The 16268-nt window shown below is 45.8% G+C and overlaps 1 protein-coding gene across 6 annotated transcripts in view; it reads left to right on the top strand.

The window, feature by feature from the left end:
* Positions 1-16268, top strand: part of si:dkey-100n23.5 — a 73335-nt gene that overhangs the window by 21610 nt on the left and 35457 nt on the right. For all 6 annotated transcript variants that reach the window (XM_061287601.1, XM_061287600.1, XM_061287603.1 and 3 more), the window contains 3 exons: positions 2978-3067; positions 3518-3556; positions 11602-11680. In XM_061287601.1, coding sequence (XP_061143585.1) covers positions 2978-3067; positions 3518-3556; positions 11602-11680 — 208 coding nt within the window. The remainder of the gene's footprint in view (positions 1-2977; positions 3068-3517; positions 3557-11601; positions 11681-16268) is intronic.

The following is a 16268-nucleotide window of genomic DNA, read 5'->3' as shown; positions in this document are numbered from 1 at the left end:
TGCGCTCATCAACCGCATCCCTTTCCAGCGCATCACAGAGTTCTTGTGGAACATAGCTTCAGGGTTACCTTGATTTACGAGTTTAATTCATTTCGTGACCAAGCTCATAACACAATTTGCTCACATAGCAAATCAATTTTCTCCATTAAATGAAATGAAAGGCCTCTAATTCCACTCGGTCCAGGGCCCTTAAAAAAGCATATTTTGTTTAAGATGCTCTGACCCCAGCTCAGGTTGATCATTTATCATTTGATTAGTTTAGTGATTGCGTTTTCTCCTTGCAAGTATTTGCATGATATATTTGCGTTTCACTCTTTGGCCCATTCAATGAACAGCCAAAAGTGCCTCAGCGACTGTTGCTGTCCTTTATTTTGTTTGCTTCACTTGTGCAGTGGCATCGCTAAAGCACCCTCGTAATTAATATTTTGACTCGCGACTTAAATGCACAAAAAATGTGGACCAAACAATGCCTTGATTTTGAGGAACATTTGGGGAACAAGTCACCCTCACGCTCATCTATTGCAGAAATCTCCCCTACTGCGGGACTCCAGGTTACGTTGCTATTGAAGACGTTTACCTCCATTTTTTTGCATGCAAAACAGGTCCCAACCTAGGCCCACATCTCCTTTTTCTTGATTACCGTTTTTTTCCATGTATAATGCGCAACATTTAGCTAATTTATTGTCCTGAAATCTGGGGTGCGCATTATACATGGGTACAATTTTTTTTTAAAATCCGGATATCATACGGAGGCCGCCATTACAGATGTGCTTTCTTCTCTGCTGTTCACTTCAAACACACTCCATACGAACACAATGCTCTTGTATCAGATGCTTGCTAGATCACCTGCTCGTTTGCTGTCACAATGTAGCCTACACAAATCCGAAACATTTCTTCGCTATTGAGTATGCTAGCGCATGCGCAGTGATACTGACCGGCAGAACATCCGGTTGTTCCCAAAGATGATCTTTTTTCTGAAATAATTTTACGTTCACGGACTTAAGTAGGAGTCAAAATCTGGGTGCGTATTATACATGGGTACAGGCTTTTTTCCAGCATCAACATGCCATTTTTTTTTTACATGGGGGCGCATTATACACGGAAAAAAACGGTAGTTTGAAAGTTCATCAAAAGTTTAAAAACTTAAAGCCAATACATTCCCACTCCTCTGTCACTGCTCTGATGGCCTTTTTCAGACTTTTTGTCTGATAGAGGTTATTGACAATCCAATCCTAGTTTTTCCGTAAACTTTCAACAAAGGAAGCGCTTGTTAGAAAACCCTCTTTGTTGTTTCCCCTCCCTTTTGTCTGATTTTCTGCTTTCTCTCACGCTTCCTTGCTGGATCCAAATCTGCGCATCCCTCTCCCACACTCATCGCCCTGTTCTATTTAAACCACCAGCCGGCACTTTTTTTTTTTTTTTATAACGCCATCGCCTCCCACATATTCACACTGGTGTCCATCAGACGGCTGCAGAGGCGGGAAATGCAGTAAAATGGAGCTTGTGTGTGTGTGTGTGTGTGTGTGTGTGTGTGTGTGTGTGTGTGTGTGAGTGCGTGTTGATTGGGTGTAGCGGGAGCGCACACGCATACCGAATCGGATTGAGTGTGTGTCAGCCCTGTCGCATCTGCTCGATTGACCACGCTCGGAAGATGTCAGGGTAGGACTTCCACTCTATTGACTGGCTGATGCTGTTCGCTGTATAAAGTATTGATGGACAACCCCAAAAGACACAATCTTCACATCGCACACACGAACATACTATGCCGCTTCATTTTTTTTTTTTTTTTCTGTAATAGCAGTCAATGATTTTTTTTCGAACCCCTAAGCAGTTTTAGCCCAGTCAGCTTTCTTCAAATGTTTCCATGAAGGTAAGCTGATTAATGTAGAAAAAAAAAAAAAAAAGAGTAGAGCCTTTCCTTGCCTTGTCTAAATTCTTCCGTCATCCTTTACCCAGTTGAGCTCTCAGATTTAATTATGGCAACACCTGCTAAGGGAGACCAGAATTCCTGTTTGTGGTTCTGGTGAAGACCTCCAATCCTAGAAATCAACCTTTGTACTGCAATGGGGGTAATTATAGTTAATATTACCACGTTTGGGAAATTTCCGGGCAAGCACGCACAAGGAATGTGCATCAGTCGTAGCTTTTGGACGTTTTGCGCCGCTGAAGTTTTTACAGGTCCATAGTCTGGCAGGCAAACAGAGACTGCGACTTTGCGCTAGTTCCTATGGCTTGTCGAGGCAGAATTTGCTTCAGACGGATAAACGAACATTATTTGCTGAAAAATTTTGGCTTCTTACCAGCCAGACATGGGGCTGGCTCTGTGCAGCCAAAAAGCTTAGAGCTCGCCGCCGGCCGCGTTAGCTAGCCACCGCCGGCAGCCCTCGAGGACCTCCCGGCCTCATTGTCAAAATCTTCAGTTACGTTATTAACAATGAAAAAGCATTGAAATGATGATGTTATGAACAGAACTCCTTAGTTTCCTGGGAATTGGCTACAAATATTTTGCATCATCTGTTTTTAAAAAAATAAAATAAATACATACAATAAAAGCATTACGATGTCAATGTTAGCAAACAGCAATGAATATGGAATTTGATGATTTTAAGTGTGACATAACGTCGCTCGATTTCCTGGAAACTTGATCAGAATTTTTTGGCTGTCTTGCTAATAAGCAATAAAACAAAAGTAGCAGAAATAATTGTAGAAATTGTTTACAAAAAAAAGCGTGCATTGGTTAGCACAACGTCTCACAGTTCAGAGGAGCGGTGTCCGTAGGTGTGATTGTGAACTCGAATGATTGTCTTTGCGTGCCCTGACCTTGGCTGGCGAGGTCAGTTCAAGGTTAACTTCAAGGTGTTCTTATATAATCCTACAAACACCAATGAAAACTGAATTGATCGAGAAGATCATTTTTTTGCAAAATGTTGCCGATACACTTCCTTGAAAATGTTGTCTTTGTTTTTGTTTTGATCAGGTTTTACCATCTGATCGCATGGGGGGTTCCCCTGGTCATGTCCTCCTTGCCGCTGTTCAAAGGTTACTACGGCCCAGCGGGAGCCTGGTGGTGAGTCGCGACCGTCGTAGCGCCCGGCCGGCGCCTTTGTTTTGTCGGCAAGCCGCTTTGGCCTCCTTCCAGCTCCCGGCGGGCTCCTTTTTCCCTCATAAGACCTAGCGTTGTAAAAACGGGCAATTATCAGCTCATCTTTAAACATTTGGAAACGCCAGCTCCTTCGGTGAGCAGGAGAAGCATCATTGTTTGTTTGGAGAGTCGTTAAGGGGCTGAGGGAAAAGACGACGCCGGGCCCGAGGAGAGCCGGACGTGGAATGAAAATTGGGACGGAGCCTTAATCTCCAGGCTCGGCGCTCTCTTTTTCCACTCTTGGCTTATTAATAGCTACAGCTGCGCGGCGTCCCCCCCCCCCCCCCCCACGTACGCAGTCGCAAGCCTCCCTTCCGCGCTCTCTCTCTCTCTCTCTCCTCTGTAACCCCGCTCTCTCTTTCTCTTTTCCACCAGCTGGATCACAGACGATCACGTAGCCTGGAGATTTGGGATGTAAGTAGACCCTTTCAGCACCGCCATCAAAGCCTGCTGTAGGGGTGGAGGGTCTCTGCGGGGAAATGGGAAGGGTTGCGTATCGAGGGGAGCCTGTGGGTTATTTTCCCCTCCCCTCAGCATGAGACGAAAAGTGTTTTTTTTTTTTTTTTTCCTCTTCGCTTGCGCTTTTTATTTTTATTTCCATTCCTGTTGCACTCCCCGCATTCCATTTTAGCACGGAAGCGGAAATTCACCGTCTAGCGTATCTAGCTTCACCCGCTACAAGGGAACAAACCGTTTGAATATTTCGGGACCTCTTTACAACGTATACATTAAATAACGTGTACTAATACCACAACATGAGGATGATAAAAAAGCCGAGCCAAAGAGGAATTCAACCAAAGATGTTAAAACTTACCGGATTTTCCGGACTATAAGGCGCACCTTCATTGAATGGCCCATTTTAAAACTTTGTCCTAATATAAGGCGCACCGGACTATAAGGCGCACCATTAATGCATCATGTCAGATTTTTAATCCAAATCAAATCATTCTCCATTTTATCTTTTTTATTTCAACTTCAGACGCAACAAATGACTTTATAATCACAAAATAATGATCCATAGTCTTTTTGATTCATGATTCATAGTCTTCAGCGGGCCACTTGTGATTGATTTCATGACACGATGCTTCGGGCCGGTTTAAATTTAGGAATTTGGTCCATATATAAGGCGCACCGTCGGCTTTTGAGAAAATTTTAGGTTTTTAGGTGCGCCTTATAGTCCGGAAAATACGGTAATTTAAAATTGGCATCTTTACTTGACAGTGTTTGTTAGACTACCAAGTATTTAGTCTAAAAAAATACGTTCAAAACATGGCACTTACTTGCCCAAGGGAGGCGCCATTTAGCTCTCCACTCGCAAAGATATGACGTACATCTTTCCAGATTGGAAATACTGAAATTTCCATACAGGTGGCATAAAACGGTGACTGGCTTCGTTGTTTTATTGCTAGTTATCTTCGACGATTCTTATTGTACCGCCTATATATCGACACCTTGCGCCCCCTGTTGGTACCTTCTTGTTACAGCACCCATTTCAACAGTCTCCTTCAAACAGCACACTTAGTATTCAATTTTGTATTTATTATAGGATTCAATCTTCTTGCCCCATGTTTTCATCTGCCTGCTGCAGATTGCTATAGTGTACACCAGTTCAAATGAGTAAGGGCGAATAGCACTTGCAGAACCCATCGCGGCCGGTAATCTGTCAGCCGAACGACCGCTGACCTTAGGAGCGTTCGGAAATTCACTCTGACGCCTATGCGCTACTCAGAGAGTGTGTGTTGGGAGAGAGAGAGACAGAGCGAGAGAATGCTCATCTTCCATTTATTTTCAAGCGCAGTCAGCACTGGCGTAGCTACTTTGTCCTCAGTCGGGGCGTTTGAGTGCACGCAGCAGCACTCCGTTTTTGTCGCGCTCTGAATTTCCGAACGGCAAATTTGAGCAAGGCACCAATGCGTGCTCCGTGCGTTTTTCTGAACGCACCATGGTGCCGTGTTTTCCTATCGACAACAGGATGGTAATGTCCAAGATGGCGTCGCCCTGAGGTCGATGAATTGTTCTGTTTCAGTCTTATTTGAGAAATGTTAAGCAGAATACCATTTTCTTTTACTGTTGCTTACACATTGTCCATTCTTAAAAGAAATCCCTCGGGTTGACTTTTGCTTTCAAAAGATTTTCTCTCGAGCCAGATTTTCACCTATTACAGCTGGAAATGGAGGTTGACGGTAACCTTTTATGTTACAGTTCTTATCTTTGCGGAATTCAATTTCTTTAGGCTTCCGATTGACTGAATTGGTATGGGAACATATTGGGAAGCCTGCGGGTAATTTCACCCATATTGGCGAAAATCTCGTGTGTGTGTGTGTACGTGTGTGTGTTGCACCCATGTCGGATCAGGGAAGTCGCTGCGTGTATTTAACGCTCAGGACGGCTATGAAGGATTATTTCTGCTTGACGCTTTCCGCAGCCGGCCGAAATCTGCAAACGCGCCGCCAGTCAACCCCCAACACTTAAGCGCGCAAATGCACGCACGTACACACACATGCACACAGAGATGCACACAGAGATACACACACACACACACGACAGCGCTTTGCAACGAGGCAAGGTAATTGCGTTGCTGCTCGCGGCATCAGCAGGGAATCAATCTTTCTAAACAAATAAGCACACACGAGGCTGGCGCGTAGACACACACGCGCACACACGCACGCACACGCACACAACATGCTATCAGCTGTGCTAAACGAGCCTGTGTCTCTTTTATCAGCGCTCCTCTGCTCCCCGGCTCTTTCTAGTTTTCCTCGCTGTTGTGGCCCAGGGGGACGAGCCGCTCAGAGGATCAGGGAATCATCATTAGCTCTAATTACATCAAACCAGATGAGAGATTAGAGGCCAAGGCAGCGCCCGTCAAGGAGGAAGCACACGCGTTAAACCGCACGCCGTCGCTGGCAGCGGCCGGGTGAAAGGTTGGCGCATTAAAGGTGAAAATTAGAAAGATGGAAGGCGTGCGAGGGAGAGAGCGGGCATAACTCAGCGGGAGAGGGAGGGAAAGAGGAGGGAGGGAGGGAGGTTGGCGGCGCCGTCGCGGGAATGGAGATGAGCTTAAGAGAAATGGATGGCCCCTCGTCTCTGGCCACGCCGCGCCGTGTATCTTCATCAGCGCTCATCCGAGCACGCCGACGCGACAGGCTACGCTCGGCGGAAGCGAGGCGCAGAGGACAGGGCCTCGTGAGACGAAGGTGCTGAATTTCAAGGGGTTGACTCAGCGCGCCGCAGTCGTGCTGAGTCGGCGCTCCCGCGTCCCCCGTTGGCAGCATGTCGTTGACCCCGTGTGACACAAATGAATGGTAATGACCCCGGAGGGATTTTAGCTGTGGTAGTTATTGGACCTATTGACGTGAAACATTCCGGAGCCCGTTTTCCCTCATCGGTTTGGTTTGGTAGGCAATTTGCGACCACCGAAATAACTGAGTTCGTTGTGAAAGGCTGGTTGGGTCTCGCTCGCACAAGGACTAGGCAAACTACTGTACGTGGCCCGCGCCAATTTTTAATACGCCTCACTGAGCATTTAAGTTTTCGTATGTCTTGCATTAATTCAACCTTTTTAAAGTTAAGTTGTCTTTCTTATTGTTGTGTTGATTATTCAATTATCTCAAATAGTTTATTGGTTTATCTCCGATTCTAAGCATTCAACCAGTAATTGGAACTGTTGACGATTTGGAGTTTGAAGAACGCAGCAAAGTGTTGTGAGCTTCACCCGACTATTGTATCGCTGGCTGAACATAAGGGCGTCATGTAAAGAGAGTGCATAGATAAGGAATGTTGATATAAGATGAGAGATGAAAAAAGTAGTGTCAGGTGGCAACTTGCGAGTAGGATGTTATAGATGTGAGGTCTGTGTGCGGGCTTGTAAATAAAGTGAATAAAAAAGAAATACAAGACAGCTTCTTGAGAATACCACACACCTTTAAACCCTCTGGGTTAAAGCTTGTTTTGGACAAAAAACGGGTTTTGTGCAAAACAAATTGGCCCAACTTCCTGGGTCAGTCCATTTTACAACCCAAATCAGATTGTTTTTGACCCTGCAGTGTACATATGTAGATATATATATATATATATATAAAATGATGGTGGGGTTTGCATCTCCCAGTGATCCTAGCAGCTAAGTTGTCTAAGGCCTTATGCCCCTGGCAGGTCCATACCCATGGCAAACAGGTCCAAGGTGACCAGCTGAGATGACTTTACCCCGCAGGGTGTCTGGGCTCTCCCTTAGAGATAGCGTAAGAAGCTCGGTTATCCGGGAGGGACTCGCAGTCAAGCCGCTGCTCCTCCAGCCGGATGAGGTGGCTTGGGCATCTCATTAAGATGCCTCCTGGACACCTCCCTGTGAGGTGTTCCGGTTATGTCACACCAGAAGGTGGCCCTGAGGATGACCCAGGCCACGCTAGAGCGATTATGTCTCCCGGCTGGCCTGGGAACACCTTGGGCTTCTCTGGGATGAGCTGGACAGGTCTCTGGGTCCCTGTTGAAGCTGCTGCCGCCGCGACCCATAAGCGTGGAGGATGGGTGGGTGCGTGGACGGCTGGATGGATGGATGTAGGTAAATTTGCATCATTTCAGTAGCAATAGTGGATCAAGAAAATAGAAAAGTAGCATATAAGAGAAGAAATATAGGCCAACCCATCACTGGACAGCAGTGTGATCTCGGGTTTTTTTTCCCCACACAAGGGAAGAGTGCCATACTGCTACTTGGGTTCTTTTAAAAAAAAGAATGCAGCCATTAGCTGGAATATTTTGGAAGCCCGTCTGATTGGCTGTAGTGGCTCTTCGGTTCGTCTCCGGCTTTGCGCTTGATAGCGGCGAGTGTGACGGAGATCTAATTTGCATGGAGAAATATTTCAAAAATACACATTCGATTCTACTTGCACCTTTTTTTTTTTTTTTTTTGGTCTCTCTATTTGTCCCGGCCTTTGTGCAAGTGGCTGAACAGGTAGATTGTGATCTCTTGTCGCTGCAGTGGGTCAAAGTTGAGTCGCCGCAGTTGAGCGCTAACCAGGAACGACGGGTCCCTGCTGCACTCTCATCTTCTGCTGAGCGCTTCCATTAAGGCTCCTTTCATCCGCGCCGCGTCCTTCACTTCAGAGGGAGGATGGGGGGGGGGGGGGGGGGGGGGGAAACGGTAGGCTGAGGCGGAGGGATTCAATCTGCGCTCGTGCCTCTGAAGATCTTTCTCTAAGTTTCGAGACCCCCCCCCCCTCTCTCTCTCTCTCTCTCCCCCTCTTTCTCCCTCTCTTTCTCTCTCTCTCCAGCGCTTGCTCGCCGCAGTCCTCCCCGCCAACTCTCCTCCGCCGTTATCCTTTTCTTTCTTTTTTTAGACATTCATCTCCCGTCAGCCCCTTTACGCCACGCTTGCTCTATTTTTAATCACCCTGCGCCGCTTTCTAATTTCTCTTCTTTCTCTTCTCGACTTACTATCCTCCCGTCGCCCCGATCCCCTCCGCCATCTTCACCTTTATTCCTGTCCTCCTCTTTGTCATCCCCTACCCGCTCGGAATCTCCTTTTCTCCCTGCCTCTTATTTGCCTCTCTGCTTCTTTTCCTTCCCGTCTCGCTCCGGCTCCGGGTAGCGCACAGCTGTAGAGCGGGGCTCTAATGGCAGATCATTATCATGCTAATTAGAGCACTTTGTAGCTGCCGCCCGTCATTCTCTCCCCCTCGCCGCCAAGCCCGCCGCCTCCCCTCGCTCGCTATCGTTAAAAATGCCACCCCTCCCATTCCGCTCCCTTCCATCCGCCCACCCCGTGCCTCCATCATTAATGGGACGCGCGCTGCCGTAATTGGACGCTGTTTATTCCGGAGAGCGGGTTATTAAATCACACGAGGTGACGCTCGCGTAGGTCCCCTAACACCCCTCCACCCTTGAAATGCTTTCATCATTGTCCCATGCCATTATTGAACCCGCGTGCACACGCATATACACACACACACACACACACACACACACGCGCGTTCAAAGAGGCTCTTCTTTGTTTATTGATGTTTCCTACCAGACTTGAGGGAACGCATATAAAACAGCACGGCTTCTCCGCGGCGCGTTTCCCGCTGCGAAAATAGCGCCGCCGACCATCCTGGATTCTCGCCGCCAATGAAAAGTTTTGTTTGAATTTCATTTTACCGTTTTAATGCCAAGGGTGTGATATTTACCTTTTGTGCATGTTGCTTTAAATGCCAGTTTTATTTTTATTCAGGGCAGCACGGTGGGGCTGGTTAGCTTACAGTTCAGAGGGTGCCGGTTTGATTCCACCGCCCTGTGTGGGGCTTGCTTGTTCCCCTCGTGTTTGCGTGTGTTTCTTCAGGGTACTTTGGTTTCCTCCAACATTCCAAAAACATGCATGGAGTGGCGATTTATCACGCCAAATTGGCCGTAGCTGTGAGTGCGAATGATCGTTTTGGATCGTTTTATTCAGGTGGCGGGAGTCAAACTCCCCTACAATTGACCAGCTTCCATTTCATGCTGAATTTACGTCAAAAAAATCCACCATTATTGTACAAAATCAGATCTTCGTTACGCACGACCTTAGCCTTTCTCACCAGACCATAGATGAGCGAGCATCAAAGTATGAGCACGTTTTTGAGGCTATGCTATAAGCAGCTGTGAATGATGTCTCTCAATGTTAGCAAATTACGAGAAATGTTCGTTGACCTTCCGAGACCTTCTCAAATTGTGCATGTTCGTCACGAACAGCTCGTTGACCTTGCGGTTAAAGCCTCTGTCTGACAATTCTGGGCTTCAGAGAGCATCCTGGTTGCGTAGTTACTGTCTCTCCCTCTGCTTTGGTGGGTTTTCTCGAGATACTCCATGCCCTGTAATTGAGTGGCGACCAGACTTGGATGTCGTTCACCTTTTGCCTGAAGTCAAGAGGGCAAGGCTCTATCTTACGGCGACTCTGAACAGTGGTAGGCTATGAAAAATGGATCGATGACGGATCAGGTTTGAAGCATTAAGATGCGACAGAGCGTCTGGCATAGCAAATGGAGTCTTGCCAAAGAGGGAAATGGATGTCAGTTTTGGGATTGGCTACAAATACCTGAAAGTCACACGAGGAGGATTTTTACTTTGAACAAAAATACGCCAATCAGTTAGAAATATTGAATCACACTTTTGATACAAAATTTCTATTAAAACAATGACAGCTAATTTGAATTTTTTTTATATCTGACAAGTGTTACAAAAACATTATTCTCTTAGTTTATAAAACTTTATGAACTATTTATTCTTTATTTATTTATTTATTTATTTATTTATTTATTTATTTATGAACAATTTGACCTCGAGTCTATTGTATTTCCAATGGCGAAACTTCTTTCCGAACTGTAAGTTGGCGAGTGTCCCTCAAAAAATTGCTTTCAGAGGTTCCACTGTACGTATTGAACTTGATCTTCTACAAAGTGATCCTAAACTTTTAAATTTGAGGCACATTTCGTTCTCGACTAAAAAATGATCGCGGCGAACCTTCGGTTAGCTCGGGTCGGATTGGTCGCGCTGGCTTGGGGTAAGCCTGTATTTTTTGGCACCGCAGCGGTGCAAAACAAACGAAAGGCGTCTGCGAACCTGCCTATCAAAGCGAGACAAAGGCCCGGTTTTGTGATTACAGGGAGAGGTTGAAACACCTCCGAGCTTACATCACCTCCCGAGAGGTTGCATAACACAAAGCTGCCAGTCCAACAAAGCCATCACCGCCCCGCCACCCTCCCCTTGCCTCACGCCTCTCGCCTGCCTCCCTTTTCTTTTATGCGGTCAGAATACCTGACATGTTTTTCGCTACACAGTGCCTCCCCTTGATTGTCAGTGTTTCATCCCGCAGGAACGTTGTGTATTTCCGGTAATTTTGCCGCCTTTGTCTCTTTGCGGTCCGCGTTTGGCCTCAGTAAAACGGCGTAGCTTCTGCAACCTTAATTAACCGGCCAGCCGGGTCGGCTTACGAGAATGACGAATGAGTGCGGCGTGCGCGGGTGGTCAGTCAGAAGACGAGGTTAGCCGGGTTGCCATGGGTGCTTGAAATTCTTCAAAATGCTTCAATAGTAATGATACGTTTTCTAGGTTCGAGTGGGTGCTTGAAATTCTTCAACATGCTTAAATTGTAATGATACCTTTTTAGGTTTTAAAAGTGCTTTACACATTGTAACTATAATAGCAGAGTGAATAGTGAGATGCGGAAATAAAAGTCAAACACGCCGCTTGCAAAAGCCATATTCGATTTTAGGGTGAAAATCTCAAACGCACAAGTTTATCTGTGTCTCTGATGCCACTTCCTGATAACATTCTACGACACGAACCTCCGTAGCCACTTCCTTCTGACGACATCCGATTTGAGGTGCTGTTCTAAATGATGCACAGTATGATGAAGAAAAGCGTTTAGATGATTCACTCTAATTGAACCAGGAAGGATCTCATTTTTTCATTCTTCGTTCATTTTCTTCCTTTCCGATGTCACCTTGCAGATGGTACGTGCCTTTGTTCACTCTCATCCTGCTGATGATTTGCTGCTACGCCAGGATAATCTGTGTGGCCAATAACCGGGTGAGTGTGCGTGGTCATTAGGCTGCATTCGTATGCTTTGTGACCTTTTGAAGATGCATCGGTGAAGATGAGACGGCGTGGCTGGAAGTATGCCTGAGTGAACAGAGGCAAACGCCAGTGCTCAGCTGGGTCGACATCCGGAAGTGCACCTATAAATAACTGACATTTTGGATAATTTGCCTTTGTTGCCTCCTCCAACAGGTTTGTCTGACCTGCCCGGAGGCTTTCAACACCCGACTCTGTCTAAGCTCTCAGCCTTCGCATAACTTGGCAATGAACCTTTCCCCACAGTCTTATTTTTAAATTCCATTTTTTTTTTTCCACGACCTTGTTTTTTTTTTCCTTTGCGCTTCCATGCAAGCTTTAATAGAAATGAGCCAACTTTTGCATTTCTTTTTCAGTCAAACCAAAAGGCGAGCTGAGCCTTTCTGGCAATGTGCCTCCAAATATAGTCAATGCAGTTTGTGCGGTCAGGTGCAGCTGCTTTCTGGTCGTTGCCGACGAAGCCTTTGAAAGGAAACTTTTCCTCCTTTGCTAATTTTGCCGTGGTTTGCTTGATGTGCTGGCGTCGCATTACCGGTAACCAATCGGTGTCGAGTATGGACTCACTACGTCACATGCGGCAGCACCAAAACAGACTCATAAAAACAATTTGGGACATCATTGCGGTCTGTGGGGCCGAGCGGTCCAACATAGCCAACTTCCAGGGCCGAGCCAAAACAGAGCAGCAAGGTGAAAGAATTTGGTGAGCTTAGTTTACAGGTATAACAACACATCCACCGCTCACCAGATTGACTAGCGATATACAATATCCAGCGACGGCTTTAGATGATTGGCAGAAGGAAGACATGCTGAAAGTCTTTCGTCGTTCTTCATATGTTCTTCATTTCTTGATGCACAGTAGACAACGAGCAATCCAAATCCCTTCAGTTCAGCCTATTGCTAATGTAACGTTTTGCTTATTTATTCGCTAAGTAGCATTGCTCTCTGGATGAAGCAGGCTGTTTGATTGGATCGATCTCCCCTCTGGCTCACATCGAAACTGCGTTCTGTTCTATTGTGAGGGCGCAGTCGAAAAGCCCGGAGGCGACATTCCACAAGGTCCGCATAGCTGACATTCCTGCTATACGACAGCACTATGCGCAAAGCCCAGTGGCACATTTGAATTTTGAACATGTTTCGGATTTCTTTTATTGAGAATTGAAAGCGAAGATCAAGCTACAACGAAAAGCGGCCTTTAATGTGGAGCGTTCAGTGAATACCGAGTGAGTCCAAATCTGTGTTTTGCCTATTGGAACATGACCGTAAAGTCCCATACTAACATTATTTTCATTACAAAACAACTTCATTAATATAGCGTATTTATATTCTATACTGATCTTGCATATTACCTACGCAGACTAACGTTGCGTATGCGACAACATAATTACCTATTGTGTATTTCCATCGCATTTTTGCGTGGCCTATTATTAACTGTGGCCATGAAACTTGTGCCTTCACATTGCATACCGCAAATGTGAAGTCAGTTGTAATAATGGCAACCTCGTGAACTAACAACACACCGTTGCGAAGCCCTAATGTGAGCTAACATCATCCGCGAATGTCGTCGACTAAGTTGACCGAGGTATCGCAATATCCAGATTTTGCAGGGCGCTAGGGCCTCCTTTGTGGCCAGCCTGTTAAAAAGAACACCTCGATATAGCCACATGGCACATAAAAAACCTCCGCCATTTCACACCATTCACCTGTCTTGCCCTCCCGTCTCTCTACCCCGTCATTTTCCCCCCGCGCTTTTCCCGTCTCGCTCCACCCGTCTCGCCCTTCACTCTGCCGTTTTGCATCCTCTATCACATTTATGACGAGCTGCGCCTTTATCTCCCTCTTCGCTGCAGGCTGTCTCACTTGAAAGAATCTCAAAAAGCTTTGAAAGCGGCGAAGGTAGGTGGCGCCTCGCTCAACGGAGAGACAAGAAGCGAGCGGGGGAGGGAGGGAGGTAGGGAGGAAGAGAGGGGAGAGACGGTGCGGGCTGGACCGAGACGTTTTCACATTGCGAGGCAGCGAGATTGCGGGAGATAATTACGCCGTCGCTCATTAGTCTTCCAAGCCTGTGTCGACGCCGTGGCTTTAAAGAAATAAACACTGGAGGGCTGTGTGCAGCTTGAGAACTAAATTGAATGTAATTTATGATTCCTCCATCTGTGTGTTCCTCGGCCATGTCCAAACTAAAAGCTTTTGAGATTTGTTTTCGGGGTGTTAATTTATCTCGTTTGACCTCCAGTTTGCGCAGCCTGAGAAAGGCATCCATTCATCCAACCATTTTCTATATGGCTTAGCCCATTCAGGGGCCTGCCTGGTGGGTATACCCCATGTCAACAAGTCAAGCACACACTGCGCTAACGATATTTGCTAATATTGGGAACCGACCTCCTGAACCATTGTGCGGAATTAATCTCGTAACCTGATTTTAGAGTTGTGAACCTCAGTTTAGTGAGTTTTCAGTGCCCAATACGGTTGTGTGCTAACCTCGTCTACCCTGACTCACTACATCATAAAATCAACATTGTGAGCTACCATTAACTATCGTCGTAAGGTAATCTTCATGAGCTAACCTCATGAACTTGGTGCGCTTGCATTGTGTCTTGTGTACGACTTAATGTTGTCAAAAAGTCTTGTGTTAGCATTGCGCCCTGTGAAATTGAAATGTCGCTTTAACGTTGCGCACTCGTGGACAGTAAGGAACTAGAGATTAGCAGCTTCTGATCAATCGCACGATGATCGGATTCACGATTAATTGCTAATGTATGTTGTTTTGGTCTTACTTTCTGTTTTTAGCTGCAGCATTCGGAATCCACAGACGGCTCTTTCAATTTACTGGCAACTAGTGGGATTGGCTACCCTGTGGTCAGATCATAGACATGATGTACAGTATACAGCCACTACAGACACTTATGGAAACATAAATACACCATTGTAGCATCTTATTTTTATGTTTTTCACACGCCTATGCTCGGCTCGTGGTACAGATATGTGTGACTAACACGCAGTCATAGAGTTTGTCCCGTTACATTTCAAATGGACTTTTTATCAGACCCTTTCGGTGGTTGAGCCTTAAGAGTGGCCCAGACCCTCCCTCATCCTTTCCTTTCTTATTTTTCCTCTATTTCCACAATCAAAATAAAGCCAACATGGCAAAAACTAAGATGGATGTTTGCGTCACATTATGCTAAGAATAGCATGTCAAGCATATGCTGCTGTTTTAATTTTTATTCTTTTTTTCTAAAAATCTTTTTTTAAAAAAAGTATTCAAAAAGTGACGCCTGAGTATGCCTTGCAATTTTAAAGCTGCAAAAAACCCATGGGGAGAAATCAGCAAGGGAGCCATTATCAGGCCCGACAGGGTGGTCCTATAGCGCGGTTGAAGTGTTTACGGATGTGATTTGTCCGTGCCTGTTCCTTCCCTCCATCACATCTCGACACTTAATCTGCTGATGTGTTCGCTCGCCGTGGCGTGGCTTAAGAGAAATTGCGGCAAAGGTCAGGCAGGCGCGTTGGAGACTTGGCGGCGGCGTTTGTTGATTCTGATGGATAGCGGCACTCGCCGTGGACGGCGGAGGGGGCCGCCGCGCAAACACACCGTGGTCACACTCGCATTTGCAATGACGGTCAGGGCGCCCGGAAACCATGGCAACATGAAGTTAATAAATAGCTGAACGGAGGAGCCGTGCGCATCGTTCTTGATTTCTTTTGTGCATGTGTGTGCGTGCACGTATCACACTGCCCCCCCACCATCAAAGATTTAGCTCGGATGTCTTTGTGTTCTCGCGATACCAACATTTTTACTATACCTGCATAAAGTACCCCGATACCGGTACGGAAAGAGTACCTCGACCGAAATCTAAAAATCTGTAATATTTGCAAAAATAAAACCGACCAAAGAAATTTTAATGTTCTTCTTATTATTATTAATTAAAAACATTAGGATATGCTTCATCCGAAAATAACATTTCAAGCTAAAGCATTACCGTACAAACGTTTAGGGTCATTTGGGGTCCTTATTTTTTTGAATAAAATCACGCTTTTTTTCAATTAGGATAACATTAAACTAATCAGGAGTACGTTAATGTATTATATGCAAATGTCTACATAGGTGTATAAAGGCCCATTTCCAGCAACCATCCCTCCAGTGTTCTAATGGTCCATTGTGTTTTCTAATTGTGTTAGAAGGCTAATAGATGATTAGAAAACCCTTGTGCAATTACGTTAGTTTTCATGGAAAACACTAAATTGTCTGGGTGACCCCAAACTTTTAAACGGTACTGTAAACATTGTTAATCACTATTGAACGCAAAAATAATGCCCGACTTATTAATGTCTAGTTAAATGCCCTGTCAAATTCTACAAATTGGGAACAAAATTATTCACACTCATACTTTTTGTAGGGAAGTGTAGTGTTAAATGTGCATCACAACCAGTCAGTGGAAGGCTGTCAGCGAAGTGCTTGGCCAGATTGGACGCGTGCTTACCTCGAGCCACGGTTGTTTAAAACAGACTTACAGACAGGCTTCGCCATGTCGGTTGGTTTGCCATG

The sequence above is a fragment of the Syngnathus typhle genome, linkage group LG9 (genome assembly GCF_033458585.1).
Source record: "Syngnathus typhle isolate RoL2023-S1 ecotype Sweden linkage group LG9, RoL_Styp_1.0, whole genome shotgun sequence".
In the NCBI taxonomy this organism is placed as follows: Eukaryota; Metazoa; Chordata; class Actinopteri; order Syngnathiformes; family Syngnathidae; genus Syngnathus; species Syngnathus typhle.
The sequence above is the reverse complement of the archived record's forward strand: the minus strand, read 5'-3'. Positions and strand labels throughout refer to the sequence as shown.